At 39.3% G+C, this 27088-nt stretch overlaps 1 protein-coding gene and 1 long non-coding RNA gene across 4 annotated transcripts in view; one reads left to right on the top strand and one right to left on the bottom strand.

Moving 5' to 3' along the window:
• Positions 1 to 27088, top strand: part of tiam1a (TIAM Rac1 associated GEF 1a) — a 116450-nt gene that overhangs the window by 38271 nt on the left and 51091 nt on the right. For both annotated transcript variants that reach the window (XM_066651043.1, XM_066651044.1), the window contains exons 4-7: positions 4822 to 5293; positions 7538 to 7710; positions 9362 to 9586; positions 11418 to 11603. In XM_066651043.1, coding sequence (XP_066507140.1) covers positions 4822 to 5293; positions 7538 to 7710; positions 9362 to 9586; positions 11418 to 11603 — 1056 coding nt within the window. The remainder of the gene's footprint in view (positions 1 to 4821; positions 5294 to 7537; positions 7711 to 9361; positions 9587 to 11417; positions 11604 to 27088) is intronic.
• Positions 11979 to 24661, bottom strand: LOC136674991 (uncharacterized). Of its 2 annotated transcripts, none has more exons than XR_010796122.1 (4): positions 23890 to 24661; positions 21267 to 22812; positions 20804 to 20905; positions 11979 to 12868 (listed from the first exon to the last, which is right to left on the bottom strand). It is a non-coding gene; the product is annotated as an uncharacterized lncRNA (long non-coding RNA). The 2 variants fall into 2 exon arrangements; XR_010796123.1 differs by lacking the exon at positions 11979 to 12868 and adding an exon at positions 17076 to 17452.

The raw sequence follows: 27088 nt of genomic DNA, 5'->3' as shown, positions 1-27088 counted from the left end.
TAGGCATTCATTCATCATAAACATTGAGGTCAAAGTGTGCTGCAGAAGGCTCTTGCAAACCAAGTTCATTCCAAGTGTTTTAACTTTACGAAACATTGGCCGACAAAACATTTTGTCATTGTTCCTGTCTTAAAATTATTACCTTTATTTAATTCTTGTCTAGTTTTCATTGTGAAAAAATGGTTGTCAGCAACTATTTCATTCATTCATTCATTCATCCATTCATTCGTTGTCTATAACCGCTTAGCCAGTTCAGGGTCGCGGCGGGTTCGGAGCCTACCTGAAATCACTGGCCACAATGCAGGAACACACCCTGGAGGGGGTGCCAATCCTTCACAGGGCAACACACACTCACACATTCACTCATACCTACGGACGCTTTTCTTTTTAAGTCACCAATTCTCCTGCCAATGTGTGTTTTTAGACTGTGGGAGGAAACTCCAGGTCCCTGGAGCTGTGTGTAAGCCACACTACCTGCTCCGCTACCGTTCTGCCCATTTTATGTCATAGTTTTGTTAATTAAACTAACACTGAATAACACTAGGCCTTACTTGTACAACTTAGGCTGTTCTTCCCAAAGTTGATGTGCCAATCTGTTGGTTTAACAGTGAAATGCATGTATATAGCTTATGAGACTACTTAGAAGGAGTCCTGCCTCTGACTTCTTGATCTTGTCCTTAAAAACTAGTCACAACACATTCACATGGTGACACTTGTGCTCATAATAACAAAGTATCAAATGACACATACTATATTACCCTTAGAATTCTAGGCAAAGTTAAGAGGATTTTTTCAGCATGTGGGTGCTACAGGTAGTGCACCTGCCAAACAGATCAGGACACTGTCTGAAAGGCATTTGGTGTGTTCTACCAGCACTTGTGCAAGTTTCTTCATCGTGTGAGTGACTGGGTGTATGTGTGATGTCTTTCAATGGAGTGTGGCCCTGTCCAGTGCGTGGTCCTGCCTTACACCCAGTGGTTTTAGATAGGCTTCTGATCCACTCCAACCCTGATGAAGCCAAATAAGTGGTTACGGAAGATGAATAAATGAATACAATTACTTTAAATTAATTGTTGGATATACATGTGTGTTATCTACAAAACTTCCATGATGAAACATTATTATTATATGTATTCAGATACAGTTCTTGTAAATGGGGAACCAAGCAGAGTACTAGTGCACATCCCTATAAGGAAGCAGAGTTATTAGGAGCTCTGTGAGTAGTTCTCAGCTGAATGAGATGTGCTAGCACAGTCTAGACATGAGTACGTAAACAAGTCATACTTTCAAGTCACCATGACAACAAAGAGACAGCCCTCTCCTCCTTAATGTTGGATCAGAGAAGGAGAAAGAGATGGAGAGACAGAAAGGTAGCTTTATACCAGCGCTTCTACAGAGCGCAGCTGTTTTTTCACCCACTTCTGCTGAGATTTAATGATTGAAAAAGAATCCAGTGGTTCCTCCTTTGAAACGCCTGGTGCCTTTGTAATGGTAATCAGTGGAGGCTCCCATAGAGAGCCCTGGAACATGGAGAGCTCAGCATCTGCCACCTTCAATAGTTTGAGGGTGTCAATAAGCAGAAGTTGAATGGAAGTAAGTTTAGGAATGAAGTGAATGCCAGGAGAGTCCTTAATTTTGAAGAGTGAAAGTGGACTGAAGTGAGAGGAACTGAAAATAAGGCACATAATGTTCTAAGTGTTCCACCTAGTAATTAACATATCTCCTCAAAACCTACAGAGGACCAGGCCTACCAAAATGATAAAAAAGGTTCGATAATAAATAAATAATTAAATAAATCCATTAATAAGTAAGCATTGTTAAAGAATACTGCAAAACATATTAAACATAAATATGTACAATAAATAATTAAATCTGATATAAATTAATATTTCGTATTATATTTATTTAAATAAATGTACTTATATGTATATTTAGTCATTTACCCTGCTGAATATTTTTGTTTTTTTTTATTATTATTAATACGTTTTTATTTGCCTAATCATTAATTTCCATGTTTTTATATTTCCAGATTAATTAATTTATTTCCATATTTCCTTGTCACTATAATAAGGAGGGTGTCACATCATTTCTATTGGCTCATAGATATCAGACTGCTTAGATCAACTGTCATCATGCCTTGCTCAGTCACTGTTTACTGTAGAAACACTGGCACACTGCATAGCAGAGACTGTATATTTTTCTATAGAGGCAACAACAAGCCAGAGACTTGAAACCTTTGGATGACCAGGGTGACAAAGGCAAGGGCAGATCATGTATTCCTTCATTTTGCTTGCTGTAGCTTACAATTTTTCTACATCTGTTGCCTCAGAGTTTGACACTTTAATGTGCAGCAGTTTGGAGGAAGTAGCTTGTTGTCTTTGACTGTAAACCTCAGGTAACACTCTAACACACTTGACACTTCTCACACGTTGCCTGTAGAAGCTCCAAGCCATGAGGAGGCTACAAGAATCTGCTCTTTTCCTTGAGCTGATGATTTGACTTGCAGAGAACAGCTGGAATGCCCATCATTCAACTCATATCACTCTGGTCTTGATAGTTGGTCTTGAAGCCTGAACTTGACAGACGTGTCCCTTCATTGTCATATAGACTTAGAAATACAGAAATAAATAAATGAATTTATAAAGAGGTAAATGTAAAAATATATTGAAAATTAAAAAATGAATGATATATGCACAATTATTTATAAAACCACAAACAAATAAATGAATGAATGAATGTATATAAATGGTTTATAAAAATACAGACCCTGGTTTAAAAATAAAGATAAAAAGAATATAAAGAGATTAAAAACAGCACAAACAGAAACCAGTAGGAACACTATATTAATCATGTTACCATCATGGTAACTTCCTTAGACACCATAGCAATGGAACTTTTTAAATGTTGTTATCTGTCTTTGACCAACCAGCCTGAAGTTTGTACATGGCATTCCCTGCCTGTCATTACACACATACTTTTTCTAAACGCAGTGTCATAGCCCACATTTGCCATCCCATCTGATTATTTAAAGAGCCCTGCAACACCAATGTTCTTTAAGCACTTCCCTAAAAGTGCAGTGCCCTTTGTGTGTGTGATTTATCCACGCGAAGGGACCAGTTTATACCACTCTTAATGCACCAGTATGGATTTTCCAAATAGTTTTTAAAAGTGACTTTACTGTGTATCTCAGACACCTTGTCCCTGTTTCTTCAAGGCAAAACCTGCTGTGAAGATCTGCATTCAATTCCCCATTTCAGTTCTTTTTTTCTCATAGACTTTTGCACCAACCTCATAACACAATTGCTCATAATGAACTCACTCCTCTGAACACTTTCAAAAACAATTTGAACTGTCAATACCAGCAGGCAATCCTGCCATCAAGTTGAGGTAAGCTAAATATTAGCTAACATCACTTTATCTGTAATGGACATACATAGAAAAGAAACAGAGATTTATATATACAGTAGCAGAAAAGCGTCGTCTTTCTTTTTTCTTTTTTTTTTTTTTTTTTAGCTTTCAGCCATTCTTGTATTATGCAGATGAAATGGGGATAGCACTTTGAATGTCAGCATTTGGCACTGTTTGAAATCTGCAGTTTTGGAGATTCCCTCCTTCTTGACAAATCTAGTGTTTCAGAAACTTAATTTAATCCTTTTTGAATCGGAATCTCTTTCAAGAAGGCAGCAGGGGAAATATGGCCCACAGTTGAGATTAGTTTCCCTTTCAGGAATCAGAAAACAAGCAATCGCTACATCACATGTGTTCTACTAGTTCAGTGTCAGTCTGATTAAAATGTAATCAGGTAAACAGTGGGGCTCCAAAATTGTGGCCAAGTTTAAAGTAAAAAGTCCTGATTAAATTGGATTAATTTGAGTTTAGTTGACTGTAAAATTGAAACACACTGAAATACACTGGTATCAATGAATCAAACTTTAATTATATAGCTTTATTTCAGACAAATCAAACTGAAGTGCATAGTGCTTTATAATTAATCGACAAAACATTAAAATAATCAAAATAATTACAACAAAAGGGGCAACATATATAGTAAAAACCTAAGCCATTTAATAATAAATATAACATAACTATAATATTACAATTACAATTCAAATGTTTGAATAAGTAAACAAAAAAATAAATAAATAAATAATGCTAAAAGTGGTAATAATTACATTTCCTAATCTACTCATGTAAAACTAGTCCTGTCTGATTAGGGTTGCAGCTTAGTCCATTCATTCATTCATTCATTATCTGTAACCGCTTATCCAATTCAGGGTCGTGGTGGGTCCAGAGCCTACCTGGAATCATTGGGCGCAAGGCAGGAATACACCCTGGAGGGGGCGCCAGTCCTTCACAGGGCCAGCTTAGTCCAACTATACTGAAATCAAGGAAATGTGGAGGAGTTTCTGCCTACTTCTAAAAGTAACAAAGTGCAGTTTCTGCATTGCTGAGACCAGAGTAGCAATGACAGAAGCTCTAGTCTCTATGGGGACACACGTGGGGGAAAAAATGGCACCCTTGTATTTGTTACTTTCCTGGCACTGAATACAAACTACACTATTTTCCAAATAGAACCCTAATATAGTACACTTCACTGATTATAAAACTAATACTACTACACCACTACATTGTGTACTACATGGAGGAAGATTTCTGTGATTCAGCCCTAGTTTTTTGGCAGTGTAATTTCAAAGCAACGCAGACACACCAAAGCTGCATAGGCTTTGAGTTGATTCATAACAGAAGCACAACTTGTCTTTCAGAGTGCCTGCAATTCTTCAATACCCAAGGTAACTTTCCTGTATTTGCCCCTCTGTGCAGGACATTACGGCAGGCGAGGGCAGTGAGTACGGAGACAGTGGAATCGATGGTGTGGCAGTGGAGACCGAGCCTCAGTCCCGTCGCTGTAAGGCCATGTCCGCCTCCTTCTCTGTGTACTCTGCAGCCAGTGGAAGCGTGTTTGCTGGCAGTGACAGTGGCAGCAGCAGTGGAGGAGGCACAGAGCGGCACGGCCGGGATCAGGGTGTGTACGAGAACTTCAGACAGGAGCTGGAGATGAACTCTCGGCAGACCCGCGAGAGCCTGGAGGAGGCGGGATCAGCGGTCAGTGACGAGAGGAGTAGCAGTACCATGAGTTCTGCCTACCAGTCAGATGCCCTCCTTAATATTGCACAAGGTACAGTGCGCAAGGCTGGAGCGCTGGCCGTCAAGAACTTCCTGGTACATAAGAAGAACAAAAAGGTGGAGCCGGCCACCAGGCGCAAATGGAAACGCTACTGGGTGTCACTAAAAGGTAAGATAGCATTCAGTCAGAGGCATTTCACCGATGGTATGTTAGGAATCTTGCCCAAGGGACACCAGGTAAGATTTGGTACTTTTGCTCCTGGGCTCCCCTATAGTTACAGAGGTCAGTTCACTCCTATAGCACTGTCCTGAAATCAAGGGTTGTGCAGTTTCTGCAGTGTTGAGCCCAGAGTAGCAATGACAGTCGTTCTATTCTCCCTAGTACAGGCCAGTGAAGCAACACAATTATTTTGACCTAGTGTTCCTTTAATGTGATGTGCTTACTTGGAACTCTGGTTTGTTACACTGAAGTCAGCTGCCATTTTGGTGGTGTGTTAGTGTGTGTTGTACTGCTAGAGTTTTTAAACACTGTGTCCACTCGGTTAGACACGCCTGCCTTGTTTGTTCACCTTAAAGACGTAAAGTCAGTAGCTCGACTGTTGCTGAACAGTTTGTGTTGGCCGTCCTCTTGTCTTTCATCAGTGGACACAGGACGGCAGCCACAGGACACTTTTGGCTGAGGTGTTTAACAAATCCAGCAACACTGCTGTGTCAGATCCACTCATACAATCACAATAACACAACACCATATCAGTGTCACTGCAGCGCTGAGAATAATCCACCACCCAAATGATCCACACTGCTCTGTGGTAGTCCTGTGGGGGCCAAGTCAATATAGAGTTTGTGTTTTGTAGACTATACATCTCCAGTTTACAGTCTGCAACAATGAAAAATTAAAACCAATCCTTTCATGGATAAGGAAGTCTAACAAAATAAACAAGAGGTAAGAAACAAATTGGTTGAAAATGAATTATTTTTAAGGTATCTTATGGCTGATTTAAGACACAGGTCAAAACCGACCCATTAACATAAGATAACAGAAAGCTAACACAGGAGGAAGGTTAAAATAGATGCTTAAACAGCCCAAATAAAAGGGCAAGACTTTACATGCTAACAAACATGTTTTTTGTGCACCTTCCCTATAGTGATGCCAAAGTACTCCATGCATTTCTGAAGCTCAAGCTGACTTGGCTTATTTTGCCTCAGGCTTTTCACAAATACCCGTGATGCAACCAGGATTTCATGCTTCTAAATGCTGTCCCTGTGTTCATGTCATTCCATTCACTATGTAAGCTCACACCAGTTCCTTGGAGAAGTCCTGTCTCATACTCAGGTCACGCACTCTTAGCTAGGGTCAGACACTGCTGAGGAACAAAAGCATTCCACACGGCTTCACTCACTGTACCTAAGGGCAAATAACGCAGAATATACCTGTGCACCTGTGTTTTTGACTGCGGCAAGATAATGGCATCAACACTCTTAAACTAATTTTCTCCCGCAAAGCTTTTGATCTCGATGTTTGAAGCTTGTATTTCTCTCTTCACTCATTTCGATCAAAATCTAATTCAACCCTCAGGTCCGTTTTGATTGCATCTCATTCATTATCCCTGAAAGAAAAGGGCGAGCATAAAAATAGCTGCAATGTGACATCCCTTCTTGTCCTTTGCACAAGCAATATAATCAAATCATTTCCAAAGTGCTTTCCTAGACCTTGTGCTGTCTGTTTAAGGTAATTCGCCTCAACCTGGCAACCTCAAATCAAATCATCGCCACCCTCCCTCCCATTTCTCTTCCCAAAGAGAGAGAGAGCCTCGTTTTCTCACTGCCATGGGAGGACGGAGATAAATCTTCACGCTTGTTTCTCTTTAGTTTCCCATTAATTTATTCAGAGCTCCTTGCAGATCTGTTCTGTCCCAGCTGAAGGCTAGCCCCCACCCTAACCTTGAAGTTTAAAGGCGAGTCTTTGCCATGATTCAGCTGCCTTAGATGCCTGTCTATGGATTACAGGCCCCAAACAAATGTGGTCTGATTATCTAGTCATTATCTAATGACTGATACAATGGTAATCTAATGTGCTTATCCAGAAGTAGCTCACATTATACACATTTTTGACATAATTGATCATGCACATCAGTCCATTCGTGTATTGTCATAGAGGGGTCCTTAAATCATTAAGATTGGTTTGTATAATCCCCACAGAAAAGAACTGAAAAATATAATGGGATGCACATCCAAGTGTCTACCAAAGGGGCATTTAGCAGCAGAACTGAAACCAGTATCTCTGAGGTCAAGTTGACTTATAAACTTTGTAATTCCTTGTCTTACTATCTTCTCTTCTTTATTAGATGCACTAGCATACTAATTACTCAAACTATCCATTTATTTTCTTTCATCTCTTGTTTTGTGCATGCAGGATGTACCCTGTTCTTCTACGAGACAGATGGGCGCTCAGGGATTGATCACAACAGCATTCCCAAGCATGCGGTATGGGCAGAGAACAGCATAGTCCAGGCTGTTCCTGAACACCCCAAGAAGGACTTTGTTTTCTGCCTCAGTAACTCTTTGGGGGATGCCTTTCTGTTTCAGGTGAGCTCTTTCCAGCAGCTTGGAACTGTCTGACAAATACCTCATATCTCAGAAATCTGAAAATGCCTTAACACTAGAAGTGCTGAACACTGGTCATTTGACTGAATTCCAGACCCTCTCTTTCATGACATTTTCTAGAAATGTTTTTTAAAAATAATTCCTGTAAAGGCTGGCTCTTAGAGCCTCCCTGTCAGCAGATATTTCAAGGCTGTGATTGTTTTCTTACCAGCAGGTGTTTTGCGTTTTGCTTCTTCAAATTTTCCGTGATTCTGATTAAGTTAATACACCCTGGAGGGGGCGCCAGTCCTTCACAGGGCAATACACACAGTCACACATTCACTCACACCTACGGACACTTTTGAGCTGCCAATCCACCTACCAACGTGTGTTTTTGGACTGTGGTAGGGAAACCCACGCAGACGCGGGGAGAACACACCAATTCCTCATAGGCAGTCACCAGACCAAATTTATTTCTATTGCTCTAGCAGTCATAGTAAAAGATTCAGAAACTGGGAAAATATTGACATTACATACAGTACCAGTCAAATGTTGGGCACATTCTTTCTCATTCAATGTTTTTCTTTATTTAAATTTTTGTAGATTCATACTGAAGTTATCAAAACTATGAAGGCACACATCTGGAATGCCTGCAGATCCCTCAGGAAAGGCTGGTCTTCTTAGCCCAATGCAATCCTGAAATGGATTAAGCAGAGAATAAAATGATGATAATGATGAATACTACATGATTCAATATGTGTTCCTTCATAGTTTTGATATCTTTAATATTAAGTTGCAATGTAAAAAAAAAATAAAAATAAGGAACACACATTTAATGAGAAGGTGTGTCCAAACTGGAATGGTATAAAACAACAGAAATTGACACGTGAACTTAGAGTTTGGCTTAAAACTCTGGATGATATATCAGTCCTGGTCATATTAAGCCTCTAGAAATAATATGCTACATTTGTCAAATATATTAAATAAGATCTCATCAGTTTAGACACAGGGGGATTGTGGGAGAAAATGACTGAATATTCAGGATTTGCCTTTTGGGATCCCTTTTAATATCCTTTATGCTAATTCCTCTATGGCCTTTACAAGTCTGGCAGATGATCTGTACCATTCAGGTGCTGTTTTTAAAGGTTACCACATCAGCCTTTACCCTTCAGCTGTTCCTCTCATAAATGTCAATCAAATGCATGTTGCTTTGTTGTATTAAAAATGGGGAAATGGGAAATATATAAATAAATAAACCATGAAAAGGATAATGGTTACTCTGATTTAACTCTGATCAGTTATGCTATTGCATAATATTAACTTGGATTGGGAGTACTTATACTGCTTGTTATTTCAGTTCTCTTTTGCTTTGCCAATAAGGAGTAATTTCCTCAGCACTTCTAAGACTGTCTAGTGTATGAAGCAGTTGTTGATTGCTATGCTGATTGCTTTGGTGATTACTTTTGGATGCTGTATATTTTGGCAGAAGCTAACATTTTCCTCCAAGCATGAGCACTTCCAGTCTGACTCTTTTATATGTCCCATCTGGATGGAAATTTGAAAATTTTTAGCAAAACTGCATCCAAACCAGGTCAATCCAAACAACAGCCCAGTGTCTAATCTCAGTCTAATCTCTCTCTGTTTGTATGATCAGACATCAGGTCAGACGGAGCTGGAGAACTGGATCACGGCCATTCACTCGGCCTGTGCCACCGCAGTGGCCCGACAGCACCACCGCGAGGACACCGTCCGCTTCCTCCGATCTGAGATCAAGAAGCTGGAGCAGAAGATCGACATGGACGAGAAGATGAAGAAGATGGGAGACATGCAGCTCTCAGCCGTCACTGATGCCAAGAAGAGAAAGACCATCCTGGAACAGGTAGGTGACCTGGTTATCTGTGGTGATCTGAGACTTTGGCTTTAAAATCTGCTCGCAGAGTGGTTGACATGGTCACATTGGCCACAGTGTGTCTCAATTTCAAAGTGCTACCGAGTTTTCTATTACTATACACTTTCAGAAAAAAAAGTAGGTACATTATTGGTCACTAAATGCATAAACAGTGTAAATGTACCTTTAAAGGTACAACAGTGGTTTTAAATGGAGGTGAATGTTTGTAAGATTTAATTACAGAAATGTTTAAAAGAAAAGAAAATAATATAAGTCCTGGAGATGACACAGGATGTATGAAATCAACACAATTTAAAATCCACAATTAGAATAAGGTACAATGTTTTGTAATTAAAGTTACTGAAAATGTACCAAATTTAGACGACGTCCTGTCATTGCTCTGTCATGCACACATTCCAGAGGGAACTGTATTCTTATTTAAAAAGGCAGTTTGAGACACAAATACATATAAGAAATAATATAAGTACAGTTACATTATTATGCCCTCATTTTAAAGGAAATATCTCATAATATTGAGAATTTGTTATTATTATGGGATGTTATGTTATTCTAATAAATTAAGAACTTTGCATCGATATACAATTAATAATTATAAGGCAAGCGTTCTGTTTTGCCTTTTTGTACAACTCTTCAGAACAATTTTTCTGTGTCTGCGGATATACTCCAAGAATCTGTGCACTCAATGAAAGCATGAGGTCTTTGCTGCCCAGGGACCGAATCCTTCACTGAGTGTGTGCAGCTGTAGCCAGTGTACAAAAGTGGGCTTTACTGCTTTGGTGAAACACAGGTGGGTTTAAATGCCTAACTGAAACCCAGGTGTGTTCACGTTGCTGTTTTTCTCTCACCCCAATTAGATCACTCTTTTTGTTGATCCTGCAATTCACTTTCAGTTTAGTTTACTCAATGCTCAGGCTGGAGGGACTTATGTGTTGCCTTTTGTCCTATCTAGGTGCCACTTTGTATAAATCCTGTTGTAATGCCTGGCTCAGGATAATAGCTATTTTGGCTGTGATGATAATTTATAGGTGTATTGTGAGGAGGCAATTTTTAGTTTTATGGGAGAATGTTCTGAATAGGTCTACAGGCTGAGAATTGTGCCTCTGAATGAATGGGATCTCTTTGTAAATAGACCTCGTGTTTGGGGGGGGGTGGTGATGGTGTTGTTCACTGGTGCCACCAACACTACAGAAAAGTTATGTCTACAACAAATAGAGGCCATTTATTTACTATCCAAAATGAACTGTGAATTTACACGCCAGTTTTACAAGCCACATTTATTGAACCTTTAGAAGGGCACAGATAAGTAAGCAAGGAAACAAGCAGCAATTTGGGCTTTTAAAAGGCAGAACCAAAAAAAAGTGGTCAGAAACTTGTAAATAACTCATGAAAGAATAAAGTTACACTAAAACCAAGCACACTATTGTTTTTCTTGTGAAATTCCCAAGTTTGATAAGTTTAATGTGTCACATGACCTTCTTCCCATTGAAAAAACAAAAGTTGGATCCAAAATGACCGACTTCAAAATGGTCACCACCATCTTGGTCACCACCCATGGTCACCACCCATCTTGATAATTTTCCCCCCTCCCGTATACTAATGTGCCACAAACAGGAAGTTAATATCACCAACCATCCCCATTTTATTAAGGTGTAGCAATATAAATGATCCACACATGGAATTGAATGGTACATTTAACATAACTTAAAGACATTTATTTGTAACCAATAAGGAAATGATTATGGCTTTTATATATATTTGAATTTCCCGACACAGATCAAACTGTTTATTTTTTGTTTGTCAGATCTTCCTGTGGGAGCAAAACCTGGAGCAGTTTCATATGGATCTGTTTCGTTTCCGCTGTTACTTGTCCAGCCTGCAGGGCGGTGAGCTGCCCAACCCCAAACGTCTGCTGGCCTTTGCCTCTCGCCCCACCAAACTAGCCATGGGCCGCCTGGGCATCTTCTCCGTCTCTTCATTCCATGCTCTGGTACGGGAAAACACACACACACACACACACACACACACACACACACACACACACACACACACACACACATACTTGTTTCTGTGCGTTGTGGGGGTCACCTGGAGGAATACTCACATTGTGGGGTCCACCCTTTCCCAAGGTGCTACAGACTTGAAAAAAATCATGCTTTGTCAAAATGCACTTGTGAATCTTAATATCACTTCAAATTATAAATATCTCAACAAAATTGATTCTGACCAGACGTCCTCGTGACTTGTGGGGACATTTCAGGTTTGGAGTATATTTGGGGACCAAATATTACACAAATCACCTGTTCTCATTCTTTGTGGGGACCAATTTCATTTTGAGAGAGAACAATGTGTAATCGATAATTAATGCAGAAAAACAACTAATCCAGGCCGATGCATTCGTTTAAAGATTAATTTATTAACCTTTAACGTTATTTGAACTAATTTGTTCTTTTATTAAACTCTGAAAAAGATAGGCACAGATGTGTACATACTGTAGAAGCAATGAAGTTAGCCAAAAACTGAGAGAATAAAACACAATATAAATAAATAATACCTTGAATAACTGATGAGCTTAGCTAGGCTAAAGAAAATTTAAAATCAATATGAACACACACAATATAAACTCAGAATAATTTACATGAGACAGTCCATCTATGATATTAACCAAGAACTCCATTACGAACACTGTACTTACACTCGCTGTCCATTATATTAGTTACTCTTACCATGTAGGAGCACTGCCATGTCTGATCCACTCATACCAGAGCAACACATTAATTGTTCTTGTGCAATGCATGGGACCTACACTACTGGACTGTTTGGTCCCTGGTTGGCTTTTCACTACCACAACCTCACCCCAAGAAATGTATCTGGAATCAAAACAAATCGCGCTAGGTGGGGGTCCTCTAGAGGTACTGCCCATTGAAGAACAGGGTGAAATCTGGTAAACAAAGCATGCAGCACAAGAAATGGACACTATTCTGTAAATGCTGAACTACAAAATGCTCCTACATTGTAAATGGAGCTGATGAAATGAACAGTGAGTATAGACACAAGGTGTTCGTAAAAAAAGTGCCTGGTCCAAGAGAACTTTGATCAAGTCTGAAAACAGAAACTTTAAAACAATATAAATCACATCACAGCATTGCAGAGACAGGTTTAAGAGCCCACTGTTCAGATGTATACAGTGAACAAACAGCTTTCCAGGAACTTTCCATCAACATGAGCTTCTCCACTCCATGGAATTCACTGGACCTAGGGAACAAAAAAATATATATATATATATATATCAAAGGAAATTTTCCTATGCCTAAAATTTAATAAAAATTTTCCTCTTTTACCAACATCTTTTTTGGCACAAATTGCATGATTTAATAAGGCTGTTTTTCTTACAACATGCAAAAGAGAAAACAGACCTACATTGGCACTCAAAATGGTATCATGCCCCAAATTAGGATTATTAGCTATTTTTTTTGCAAAAAGTGATTAAAATAACAATTTAAATAGATAAAATTGTTTTCTCCCAATCCAACAAAAAATGCCCAAAATAACTACTGCCTCAGAATTATTAAACACCTTTTAAAACCCTTTGTGACAGGTGTAATTAATACTTAGTAGAGTACCTTTTTACCATTTCTTTATACTTGAGTGAATCCAAAACAGGTACGTTCATAAATATCATTCAATTACATGTTTCTTGATGGATTCCTGATATATGGTCACACTGCACGATTGTAGCCACGATTTTCTTGTCAAAGACTGTTTTAGGGGATCACGGGAACAACCCTTAGGTCACAGGCAAATCAACACTATCTCGATTGCTACGTGTGAACCGCTGAAAGATGTGATACAAGAGCTTGCCCAGAAATCGCTGATGCCATGCAAACAGCCAATAAATATCCAGTAGTATGAGACTTGTGACTGACAGTGAGCGAAGAGACAAGCTCCCATCAATGAGAATTTGAGGCATAGGCTGATGAGAAGAAGAACTACACTGTTGTCTGTGTTGTGTCTACTGGTCCTGTTCTGTATGTATTTTAAGATCTTTGTAATTACTGCATTGTTCTCTCTGCACTAATGTTCTGGAGTCAAATACGGAGTCAAAAAAGGGTAAAAAATTTTGAGTTTGTAAAACAATACTCACAAATGTAACAGACTTTGTAACTGTGTTTGAGCAACTACATACACGTTAAAATCCACAAATGTATACGTCAAATTTAAAACAACAACTACAATAATAATAACTTAAATTCACAGATGTGTAAAAAAGATTTGCATTTGTAAATGAAATGTTGTGAATGTGTGAATCAGTAAAATACTTAAAATGTGCAAGAGCAAACCTTTTTTAAAGATTCCAAATGTGACAGTGGGAATTTTTGAATGAGATGGAAAAAAACACACATTCGTGTGCGAATCTCTTTTTGCAGTTTCGAATTAAAGACCCTGTTTTGACGGCCAATTGATGGACCAATAGGAAAGCTTTAGCTGGACCAATCAGATCGCAAGGTTTGTTTAACCAATCGGATTTGTTGCTGTCAACCATAGCGCTTTTCCACCAAAAGAACTCTGGTTCTTGAACCAGTTCTGTTCCTGATTCTAGGAACATTGGTTCTTTCCAGTGAACCACCGCATTTCTACACATTTTGAGGGGAACCAGGAATACGTCATGAACGGAGACACTATGGCTGAGTTCAGAGGCATCCTGCTGACCTTGTGAACAGCGGAGAAACGTAACCAAGAGCCCAGAGCTTCAAATACAGCGTTATCGCCCAGTGGAGCTTGACAGGGTAATTCACAACGTTTCATATAAATAAATAATAGTAAAATAATATATAATATAATAAATAATAAATAAATAATAATAAAAAACAGGAACATGCCCCATTTTTATGCGTTTCTGGTGAAGTTAGGCGCAATGCCATGTGCGTTGATCAAATCCGCGGCTCTTGTTTACGTTTCTCTGCTGTCCGTAGAAACGCGGCGGTTCACGGACCTGAGTTCATTTTGTGGAAAAGCGCTATGGTTGACAGCAACAAATCAATGTTCCAATTGGTTAAACAAACCTCGCAATCTGCTTGGTCCAGCTAAAGATTTCCTATTGGTCCATCAATTGGCCGTCAAAACAGGGTCTTAAATCCGCATCTGCAAAAAGAGATTCGCAGAAGGAGAATGTGTGGATTTTTCCATCTCATTCAAAAATTCCCACTGTCACATTTGGAACTTTAAAAAGGTTTGCTCTTGCACATTTTAAACCGTTTGAGAAGTTACTGATTCACACATTCACAACATTTCATTTACAAATGCAAATCTTTTTTGCACATTTGTGAATTTAATTTATTATTGTAGTTGTTGTTTTAAATTTGTGCATTCCAATACATTTGTGGATTTTAGTTTTACGTGTATGTAGTTGCTCAAGCACAGTTAAAATTTTGTGTATGTAGTTGCTCTACGGCAATTACAAAGTCCATTACATTTGTGAGTATTGTTTTAAAATGCACCAGAGCAAACCTTTATGTTCCAAATGTGACAAAAAATGCACACATTCACCTTCTCTGCTGCTTGTGTAAATCTCTTTTCACAGTTGTGAATTTTTTACCCTGATTGGCCAACTGATACCAATAGGAAAGCTTTAGCTGTACCAATCATATAATGAGGTTTATTTAACCGATCAGAACATTGATTTGTTGCTGTCAATCACAGCGCTATTTCACCAAAAGAACTCTGGCTCCTAAACCGGTTCCATTCCTGATTCTTGGAACCTTGGTTCTTTCCAATGAACTGCTGTGTTTCTACATGTTTAAAGGGGAAACAGGTATACGTCATTAGCAGGGTAGTCGCTGTGCCTGAATACAGCGCCAGCACCAAAGACTGTTAGACTCATTGTTAGAGTCATTGTTTATTCTTCTATCATGAAGTCAGACCCGAGTGAGATATAATACTGTGTAAATGTTGCCGAGTTCAGAGCCGTCCTGCTGAGCTTGTGAACAGCAGAGAAACGTAACCGAGAGCTGCGGCTCTGACCAACACAAATGGAATCGCACACAAACAGCACCAGAAACAAAAAAACAGGGCGTGTTCCTGTTTTATTTCTTTTTATTTATTTATTTGAAACGTTGTAAATTACCCTGTCAAACTCCGCAGTGCAATAACGCTGCATTTGAAACTCAGCTGGGAACAAACTTTTCTGGGTCGCGAACCAGTTTGTGTAGATGGAAACATACCAAACGGTTACAAATTCACCTTGCGAACTGGAACCGTTCTGGTTCCTTTTTGGTGGAAATGCACTATCAGAGATACAATAGAGTAGGGGTCCCCAATTACTTTTCCTCAAGGGCCACATCCAACAAACATCAAAAGGCACGGTGTAATTCTCATATTTTTCCATACAGTCCTTTACAAGATTTATTATTTCAGGTTAATATATTAAGTCTATGTAAATCGGTAGGCCTTACTAACTACAGTTATTTTATTTTACAAACACTTCAATGAGAGAAGTGATAGTGGCAGGTGGAAACGAGATACCTGAATTTTTGTATTTAAATTGTATCAGCAGCAAATTGCTAGAATGCAAACCCCAGCCTTGTACGTGTAACGGGACCAATGGCCTGATGTGGCAGCAAGTCCAGTTTATATTATTACATTTATTCAAACTAGGAACTATGACTAAACGTTAACTACATCAGTGGCATTGCCACAAATTGATCTTTGGGTGGGCCTGTGTAAAAGTGTGTGGGCACAATTATTCTTTCTATAATAATAAGCAGTGTGATTTATGAAATTGTAGGCTGCCAACTTTCTGAAACCAAATTTAGGGACACATTTATAGCTTTACTATTTTAAATACTTCACTAATTACAATTAGATCTAAAGTGAATGCATCTTATTGGTCTAAGTGGTCTAAAAGACAATATTATCCTTATTGCATTACCACAGTTAACTTATGTCCAGTAAAAATGTTATATCATTATTTTTAAACACATTTGCTGCTGATGTTTTACAGCTTACTGTCATGTCCTATACATAACATACAGTCTGCTTATTTAGGACTTCTGTATTTCTCTTATGTGAAATTATCTGACGTGATTATAGTAGTAGTAAACTTGTAGTTTCTTTAGGACATGGTGCTAACATTAGTTCTATCTAAAAGCAAAGTTGTAAAATCCCACTTTCTCAGCATGCGCCTGCTGCTCTTAGCTCCGCCACAAAACAAACCGCTGTAGGAAGGGGCTGAGACTCCATTGGCTGCAGAACTAAATGATGGACAGTTAATACAAGTGAGGACCAATGAGAAGCATGTTCTGTGGAGTACCTGCCCCTCCCTCTGGCTAAGGGAGACCTGCAGAGCTTCTGTCTGTTTCAAACTATAAGTTTTTACAGTCTAACCTCAAAACAATATAATAAATGGTGTCCTGTGTTGGTTCAATACCAAACACGGCTTTCAGTGTCCAAATATCGGACAAAGTTTGGGAACTGTACAGAACGTGGGTGGCAGGCACATGCAAGACCAGTAGAGATAGGTGTTATGGGATTTGTAGCCAAGTTTGCTGCATCCATGCATGTGAACTTCGATATCAGGTGCCGAAAACTATGGGCAGCTGTGGAGGAGTTACCAGAACCAGCTGAAAATCTAGTCAGCAGTTGTGGAAAAGAAAAAAAATACCTGCATATTGCAAAAATTCATATTACTTAGAGAAATACACTGTAACATAAACTGTAGTTCAGAAAATGTTGTCTGTATACTGACCTGTGAGTGTACTGCTATAGTAGGAGTGTCTCCCTAGAAGTGGTCCCTACGATGCTAGACCTGACAGTGTGTGTCACCAATACAAACTGAAAGAGCTGTATCAGAAAAGAAAATAATAACAAATTCAAACTCAACACTCAGTGACATCAGTCATGAGGTAACGTACACTGTAGTTCAGAAACGCTGTCTGTATATTGACCTGTGAGTGTACTGCGACGCTAGACCTGACAGTGTGTGTCACCAATACAACCTTAAAGAGCTGTGTCAGAAAAGAAAATAATAACAAATTCAAACTAGACCCTCAGTGACACCATTCATGAGGTAACATACACTGTAGTTCAGAAAAGCTGTCTGTATATTGACCTGTGAGTGTACTGCTGTAGTAGGAGTGTCTTCCTAGAAGTGGTCCCTACGACGCTAGACCTGACATTGTGTGTCACCAATACAACCTTAAAGCGCTGTGTCAGAAAAGAAAATAATAACAAATTCAAACTAGACCCTCAGTGACACCAGTCATGAGGTAACATACACTGTAGTTCAGAAAAGCTGTCTGTATATTGACCTGTGAGTGTACTGCTGTAGTAGGAGTGTCTTCCTAGAAGTGGTCCCTACGACGCAAGACCTGACAGTGTGTGTCACAAATAAAACCTTAAAGAGCTGTATCAGAAAAGAAAATAATAACAAATTCAAACTAGACCCTCAGTGACACCAGTCATGAGGTAACATACACTGTAGTTCAGAAAAGCTGTCTGTATATTGACCTGTGAGTGTACTGCTTTAGTAGGAGTGTCTTCCTAGAAGTGGTCCCTACGACGCTAGACCTGACAGTGTGTGTCACCAATACAACCTTAAAGCGCTGTGTCAGAAAAGAAAATAATAACAAATTCAAACTAGACCCTCAGTGACATCAGTCATAAGGTAATGTACAGTGTAGTTCAGAAACGCTGTCTATATATTGACCTGTGAGTGTACTGCTATAGTAGGAGTGTCTCCCTAGAAGTGGTCCCTACGACGCTAGACCTGACAGTGTGTGTCACCAATACAACCTTAAAGAGCTGTATCAGAAAAGAAAATAATAACAAATTCAAACTAGAACCTCAGTGACATCAGTCATGAGGTAATGTACACTGTAGTTCAGATTAACTGTCTGTATATTGACCTGTGAGTGTACTGCTTTAGTAGGAGTGTCTCCCTAGAAGGGGACCCCACTATGCTAGACCTGACAGTGTGTGTCACTAATATAAGCTTAAAGAGCTGTGTCAGAAAAGAAAACAATAACAAATTCAAACTAGACCCTCGGTGATATCAGTCATGAGGTAATGTACACTGTAGTTCAGATAAACTGTCTTTATATTGACCTGTGAGTGTACTGCTTTAGTAGGTGTTTCTCCCTAAACGGGGACCCCACTATGCTAGACCTGACAGTGTGTGTCACTAATATAAGCTTAAAGCGCTGTGTCAGAAAAGAAAATAATAACAAATTCAAACTAGACCCTCAGTGACATCAGTCATGAGGTAACGTACACTGTAGTTCAGAAAAGCTGTCTGTATATTGAGATGTGAGTGTACTGCTATAGTAGGAGTTTCTCCCTAGAAGGGGACCCCTCTATGCCAGACCTGACAGTGTGTGTCATTAATATAAGCTTAAAGAGCTGTGTCAGAAAAGAAAATAATAACAAATTCAAACTAGACCCTCAGTGACATCAGTCATGAGGTAATGTACACTGTAGTTCAGATAAACTGTCTGTATATTGACCTGTGAGTGTACTGCTTTAGTAGGTGTGTCTCCCTAAACGGGGACCCCACTAGGCAAGACCTGACAGTGTGTGTCACTAATATAAGCTTAAAGCGCTGTGTCAGAAAAGAAATTAATAACAAATTCAAACTAAACCCTCAGTGACATCAGTCACGAGGTAATGTACACTGTAGTTCAGATAAACTGTCTGTATATTGACCTGTGAGTGTATTGCTATAGTAGGAGTGTCTCCCTAGAAGGGGACCCCTCTATGCTAGACCTGACAGTGTGTGTCACTAATATAAGCTTAAAGAGCTGTGTCAGAAAAGAAAATAATAACAAATTCAAACTAGACCCTCAGAGATATCAGTCATGAGCTAATGTACACTGTAGTTCAGATAAACTGTCTGTATATTGACCTGTGCGTGTACTGCTTTAGTAGGTGTTTCTCCCTAAACGGGGACCCCACTATGCAAGACCTGACAGTGTGTGTCACCAATACAACCTTAAAGCGCTGTGTCAGAAAAGAAAATAATAACAAATTCAAACTAAACCCTCAGTGACATCAGTCATGAGGTAATGTACAGTGCAGTTTAGAAACGCTGTCTGTATATTGACCTGTGAGTAGTGTACTGCTATAGTAGGAGTGTCTCCCTAGAAGGGGACCCCTCTATGCTAGACCTGACAGTGTGTGTCACTAATATAAGCTTAAAGAGCTGTGTCAGAAAAGAAAATAATAACAAATTCAAACTAGACCCTCAGTGACATCAGTCATGGGGTAATGTACACTGTAGTTCAGATAAACTGTCTGTATATTGACCTGTGCGTGTACTGCTTCAGTAGGTGTTTCTCCCTAAACGGGGACCCCACTATGCAAGACCTGACAGTGTGTGTAACTAATATAAGCTTAAAGCGCTGTGTCAGAAAAGAAAATAATAACAAATTCAAACTAAACCCTCAGTGACATCAGTCATGGGGTAATGTACAGTGCAGTTCAGAAACGCTGTCTGTATATTGACCTGTGAGTATACTGCTATAGTAGGAGTGTCTCCCTAGAAGGGGACCCCTCTATGCTAGACCTGACAGTGTGTGTCACTAATATAAGCTTAAAGAGGTGTGTCAGAAAAGAAAATAATAACAAATTCAAACTAGAACCTCAGTGACATCAGTCATGGGGTAATGTACACTGTAGTTCAGATAAACTGTCTGTATATTGACCTGTGCGTGTACTGCTTTAGTAGGTGTTTCTCCCTAAACGGGGACCCCACTATGCAAGACCTGAGTGTGTGTCACTAATATAAGCTTAAAGAGCTGTGTCAGAAAATAAAATAAAAACAAATTCAAACTAGACCCTCAGTGACATCAGTCATGGGGTAATGTACACTGTAGTTCAGATAAACTGTCTGTATATTGACCTGTGCGTGTACTGCTTTAGTAGGTGTTTCTCCCTAAACGGGGACCCCACTATGCTAGACCTGACAGTGTGTGTGTGCACATTTGACCAAAACCTTTTCAATAGTTCCGTCCTGAGAGGGTCCCCACAACGTACGACCTGAGTGTATGTGTAAAAAGTACCATCTCTAAGGCCTCACCCAAAAGCAATGAACTATCACAATTTTGTACCAGAGAAATTAACTTCAACTGACCACAGTGACCTGCCTCACTAAAACCTATTTCAGTGACTATATGTATATGAAACCTTTTTAAATACCTCCAAGTCAGAGGACGGAGCTCCAGCGCTGAGCACAGGACCGGAAGCTCAGGGGGTTTGTTTTACCATGTCCATCATGTCAGCGGTGTCCTCTCATGCCTTCTACAGAGATTTCAAACAACAGTAAAACAGCCTACAGTTAATGAAATATCACAATTTAATATTAAACATTTGGTAACCACAAATGAGACTATCAGTGTAATTTAATGAATACACAATCTTTTATTTTAATCTACATATTATGCATAACCTAGCTTCAGTTGAAAAATTGAAAAACACATTAGCATTTAGCAGAAAATAAAAATAAAAAGCTTAATTTTACCAGTACTCCTTATATTACAAATAACTACTCTACAACTGCTTAAAGGCTGCTAATTTAAAACATTAAGTGAACTATACAGGCAAAAAAAAAAAAAAAAAACATAATGCACAATTCTTGAAGAAAAGATTATACTAGATTTACCTTTATAGGTGTTTAGAGATACCTTCCAATACATTGGTGTTGATAGTGGCACTGATGACATTCTGTGCTGCTTCATCAAGTGCTTTCACTCTCCTCCGTCTCAATTGTACTGTCCTCCTGGAACTCACAATATGCGTAAATGTAGGCAGACAAATCATAACCTAGCCACTGATATACATTGCATTGTAATGCTGGTCCCAAGCGTGTATACATAGGGAGGGTTGTGTCAGAAAGATTATCTTTTGTATAAACTATGTCAAATTAACAATGCAGATCACTAACAAGAGTTCCATATCGGATCAGAGAAGGCCCGGGTTAACAACGTCCACCATTGGGATTGTTTCCTGCCAGTGTACCAGTGGAAATTGGGATACTGTTGGTCACAGGAGAAGGAGAGGGGGAACAAGAGTTGAGAGACAAAATAAAGAAGAGGGTTAGGAAGGTGGAGGTGAGAGTGGAAACACTGAACGTTAGCACTATGACTGGTAAAAGGAGAGAGGTAGGTGATATGGTGGTAGAATTTGCCCCAAAAAATGCAAATGGCAGTAGTGAATATTTATTTTCAGAAGAAGGAAGAGCATAGGGTGACATTTAAGAGTGGAGGAAGGTCTACACATGTGGACTTTGTTTTATGCAGGCGAAGCAACCTGAAGTAATTTAGTGACTGTAAGGTGGTGGCAGGGGTAAAGTATAGCAAGGCAGCATCAGACGGTGGTAGTAGGTAGGATGTATTTGGAGGTGAAGAAAAGGAAGTGGGTGAGGGCTAAATCACAGATCAGATGGTGGACGTTAAAGTAAGAACAGTACGGTGTGTGATTCAGGGAGGAGGTGAGGCAGATGCTAGGTGGGGTGGACGAGGTGATGGACAGATGGGCAGAGACTGCAAAAGCAGTGAGGGAATCGGCTACAGGTACTGTGTTTGTCGTATGGACAGAGGAAGGAAGGGAGGAGACTTTGTGCTGGAATGAGGAGATCATGCAGGAAATCTTAAGAAGGAAGTGGTCGATAAAATAGAATTGGAATCTCAAGAGAGATGTCTAAAGAAATACAAAAAAATGCAGCATCAAGCAAACGGAGAAGTGACAAAGGCTAGGGAAAATGCACGTGAAAAGTTGTATGAGAATATGGATAGTGAGGTTAGAATAAAAGACATGTATGGACTGGCGAGATGAGAGAGGAACAGGATGTGAGGATGTACAGCATGTTAGGATGATAATGAATGTAGAAGGTATTGTGCAGACTAATGAAGAGATGATATTTGAAGGTGGAAGGAGTACTTTGAGGAACTGATGAATGTTTGTGAGGAGAATAGGGAGCATGTTAAGGTTAGTCTGGAGCTATGGAGGAACAGTAATTCATTCACTCACTTACTGTAAGTATACATCTAAATGTGAATAAACATTTCTCGTATTCTGAGCTTAGATGCAGATCAGTCGAGGGGTCAGTGCATTACTCTCCTTTTTCTCCTCCCAGATCTTTCCCTTTTCCTCTTTCCACCTGCCCAGGAACGGCTTCTGCCGTCTCCCTCTCCAAAATCTCTCTCTCCCTAAAAGTAAACAAATACAAACAAACCAAATGTTACAAGCAAGTCAGGCTTATAGTACACACCAAATGCTCACTGATTTTCAAATGAAGGAGTTGCAAATATAATCATAGGCTACACTGTCAAACACATTGTTTTAGATTTGCAGATTTTTAACATCTCAAAGCAATTTTACGTGATTTAAACTAATTACAAAAACCCACATATTGGCACTTTCTCAAGTGAATGCACTGAAAATACAGTTTTAATAAAACTCTGATTATATGATTCTAATAAAATATCATGTTTACTCTCAATATTAAACCTTTACAAATGAAGCGTCGCCTTAAACACTTGCCTCTAACTGGCCTCTATAATGTAAACAGCTGAAGTAACTGTCTCTCTGTCTCCAACACGCATTCATGGAAACAGAGTCCTTTAAAAACTTAATTTTACAAAAACAGCCGATTATTCTCTCTATAACCAGTATAACGTTAGTTAAAGCTCGAAAGCTGTTGTTAACGTCACATTTAAGAGCCTCTTTCTCTCTGCACTACTCACACACGGAAATATAGCCCTTTAAAACATTTGAAACAGATTAATAACTCCCATTCTCTCTATAAACACACAAATAAGACTAAAATAAGCGTCACATTACCGAGTAAAGCCATATATTTAAGCACTTTTACGTGATTTAAAGTAATTACAAAAACCCACATATTGGCACTTTAATTTAACTTTCCGTCTGTCTTTCTCTCTCAAGTGAATGCACTGAAAATACAGTTTTAATAAAACTCTCTAACTGTCTCTCTGTCTCCAACACGCATTCATGGAAACAGAGTCCTTTAAAAACTTAATTTTACAAAACCAGCCGAATATTCTCTCTATATCCAGTATAGCGTTAGCTAAAGCACGAAAGCTTTTAACGTCACATTTCACGGGCCTCTTTCTCTCTGCACTACTCTCGCACGGAAATATAGCCCTTTAAATCATTTAAAACAGCTTAATAACTCCCATTCTCTCTATATACACACATAAATACGACTAAAATAAGCGTTACATTACAGAGTAAAGCCATATATTTAAGCAGTTGTTTATTACCTTTCAGCTCGTCCTGTGCACGGCCCGCAGACTCTTCGTGGAACAGAGGGATTATGGGAAGTGTAGTTCCTTTGTAGTTCCGAGTTGCTTTTCCTTCATTCAATGTAGAACGGTGAAAACTACAAACCGCCATTTTATATTCGCTTCCATTACACAGAGCCATTATCTTCAACCAAATGTTCGGCTGAGCTATTTTAATACATAAAGAGTGGACTATATTTACACGTATATGTATTTTACTGTTGAACGTGTCACCATTAAAGACTTTATAACGCTGATGTTTGAACTAAAAGTTTTAATTTAAACAATTTAATTCGCCTCCTCACTAACTTACAATATACTACACCAGGATTAATATTTTGTAACTAAATGTATGTCCATGTACATTTCTTGTTAAGATTATTTTCTATGTTTAAAAGACTAACTAGTTGTGTACGGTGTTTTATTTGTGTTTACCTTGGAGAAGGAGCCATTAATGCAGTGTTTAAAGGACCCTAGTTCATTTAATATGAGTCACTGTCAGTGTTGCGTAGACGCAGTAGTGAAGTGTGTACGGACCCCCACGATCTGTGTGTTCATGCAATACCACCGAGTGCCACCGGGGGCGTGGTGAGCAGAGTCACACACAGATGAGACACACGGCTGTCAGGTTTGTGTGAAGCATGGGGGCCAAAAAAAAAACTGCACCACCCATATCAGCATGGCCTCCTGAGTCAGCTGACCCATTTTGGCTGAAAACATTGTGGGGACCAGCAAACCGGTCCCCACCATGTTTTTGGTCCCCACACCGTGAGTGTGCTAACAGGTTGCGGACCCCACCATGTAATATAAACAAACACACACACACACACACACACACAAAGGAAAGTAATGATTTATGTTTTAAGGACATGTTTTTTTTTCTCTTAAGGACCCCCCAAAGTGGAGTGTGTAAGCAGATTTTGATCCCCACAACATAATGAATATCTAGACCACACACACCACCATACAGGGTTCCATTAAATATTACAACATGGGTGTTGTTAGATATTTTATGCATTACTCCAATTATATTATATAGCCAGATGTTTGTGGACATCTACTCATCCAACATTTAATCTGAAATCAAGGCTATTAATATGTCTCCCAGCTTCACTTCTTTTGGAAAAGCTTTAGACTAAACATTGGAACATTGCTTTGGGGATCTGAATGTATTCAAGCACAAAATAATTACTGTTATCAGCTACTGATTTTGGATGATTAGTTGTGATAAAACCCATCCCACTACTCCAACTCATCCCAAAGGTAACTCCAGAAAACATAGTTCCATTACAGTACAGCCTAGTGTCTTGGAGGGCCTTATGCATCTCTAGCCAGTTTTTGGCATTAAGCATGGGAGGGTTGGATGGTATAACGATAATACAGTAAACCACGGTATAAAAATGTGGACGCTATCTCAAAATGTGGGCGGTATTTATGAAGTGTTGTGGTGTGCCAAATTTCTGTTCTGTGTCTTTAAAAGTTGGCTAAAATGTTCATGTACATTTAAGAGATTCACAGTTATTTACTGAAAAATCTGCTGTGATGTGCTAAACCACAAGTGCCCGTTAGCGCCAGCTGTGCATCTAAACAGTGTACACAGTCTTATTTTGCTTATTTTATATCGAAATTTTCCGTTCCTTCAGCACCAGTCACTTAAATTTGCTTTCTCAGAAACGGTGTTTTATCGTCAACACATGTGTTGGTGTGCACTGTCGGGCTGTGTTTAGCTAAATTAACTTGACTTTGTGCTCACAGGCAATGCAGCCTGACAGAGCACCACCTCCCCATGGTAATACCCTATACCACGGTAATATATTGAGACGGTATGAAGGTACAGAAAATGTAGATACCACCCATTCCTAAAGCATGGTGACTTATCTCACATGCCACTGTTTCTGAGTGTCCAATCAGTGCACCTTAAGTTAGCCGAGTACACATAAATCAGCAACTCTTTCTCCACACATTACTGTAAAGAGAAACACACACATGCTGTTCTCCAAGCAGTCCTACAGCTCTAATCTACACATCTGTTCTCTTCTCTTCTTAGAACCGCTCATGCATTTCCAATCACACGCCCATTCTCACCCTCTTTCACTTCTCACTCACAGGTTCCCATGCTCTCACTTAACACTCTCTCAGATCAGTAACCACAGCTAGAGGCACGCAGCCAGACCAGGACTCACACACTGTGCACACCTAACACCTACAAGCATTACAAGCCTCTATCATTACAGCTGTGTTGTTCCTGGGGCTGGACGTGGAATGTACAGAATGGCATTGAAATGACGAAGGCCCGTCTCAGTCTGAAAGAAAGAACAACAAGAGAGAAGGAACAGAGGAGCTCCACCAGTCCGTCAACATTACTTCTGCACATTATGGTTAAATAATAGACACTGATGTGAAGGCACAAATGGACAAAGAGAAATGGAGAGACAGAAGGACAAAACGAGGGAGAAGGGAGATATATATATATATATATATAGAGAGAGAGAGAGAGAGAGAGAGAGAGAGAGAGAGAGAATGAAGGAGGGAGGGATATTACCTAAAATAAACTGAAAGTGAGGGAAGGAGAGGAGATGCTGTGATGAAGAAAATAGAAAAACAGAAGGACAGAAAGAGGGAGAAAGAAAATATTGCCATGAAGAGGGAGAGAGTATTACAAGAATGACAGAATAAGAGCAGGCAAGAGACTACTGTAAAAATAAACAAAGAAGAGAATGAGCATGAAAGTAGGAGATGAGCAATATTCAAGAAAGAAAGAAGACGAGGGTTTACTTTAAGAAAGAATGGAAAACTGAATGCAAAATCAACAAAGGAAATATTTTAAGAAAGCAACAAGGAGAGAGAGAGAATATTCCAAGAAAGAAAGAAAGAAATTCAAAGGACCACTGTAAAAAAGAAAGAAAACAATGAAAAATCAACAGAAGAGAGATACCAAGAGTGTAAGGAGAAAAGAGTGAAGACAAGGGACTACTCTAAGTAAGAAGGGAACGAGAATGAAAAATCAACAGAGGCAAGGGATATTTTAAGAAAAAAGAGAAAAAGCAAGAAAGAGAGCGCACAAGACAGAAACAATTTTTAAAAAGCTAGTCACTGGTTAATCAGTAGTTGTTTGTTCCAGCTTTGCCTGTGGGGGCATTTTCTGCACATAATGTATGCTTTGTGAGCATTTAGTAAG

This window comes from Hoplias malabaricus, chromosome 18 (genome assembly GCF_029633855.1).
Source record: "Hoplias malabaricus isolate fHopMal1 chromosome 18, fHopMal1.hap1, whole genome shotgun sequence".
In the NCBI taxonomy this organism is placed as follows: domain Eukaryota; kingdom Metazoa; phylum Chordata; class Actinopteri; order Characiformes; family Erythrinidae; genus Hoplias; species Hoplias malabaricus.
The sequence above is the reverse complement of the archived record's forward strand: the minus strand, read 5'-3'. Positions and strand labels throughout refer to the sequence as shown.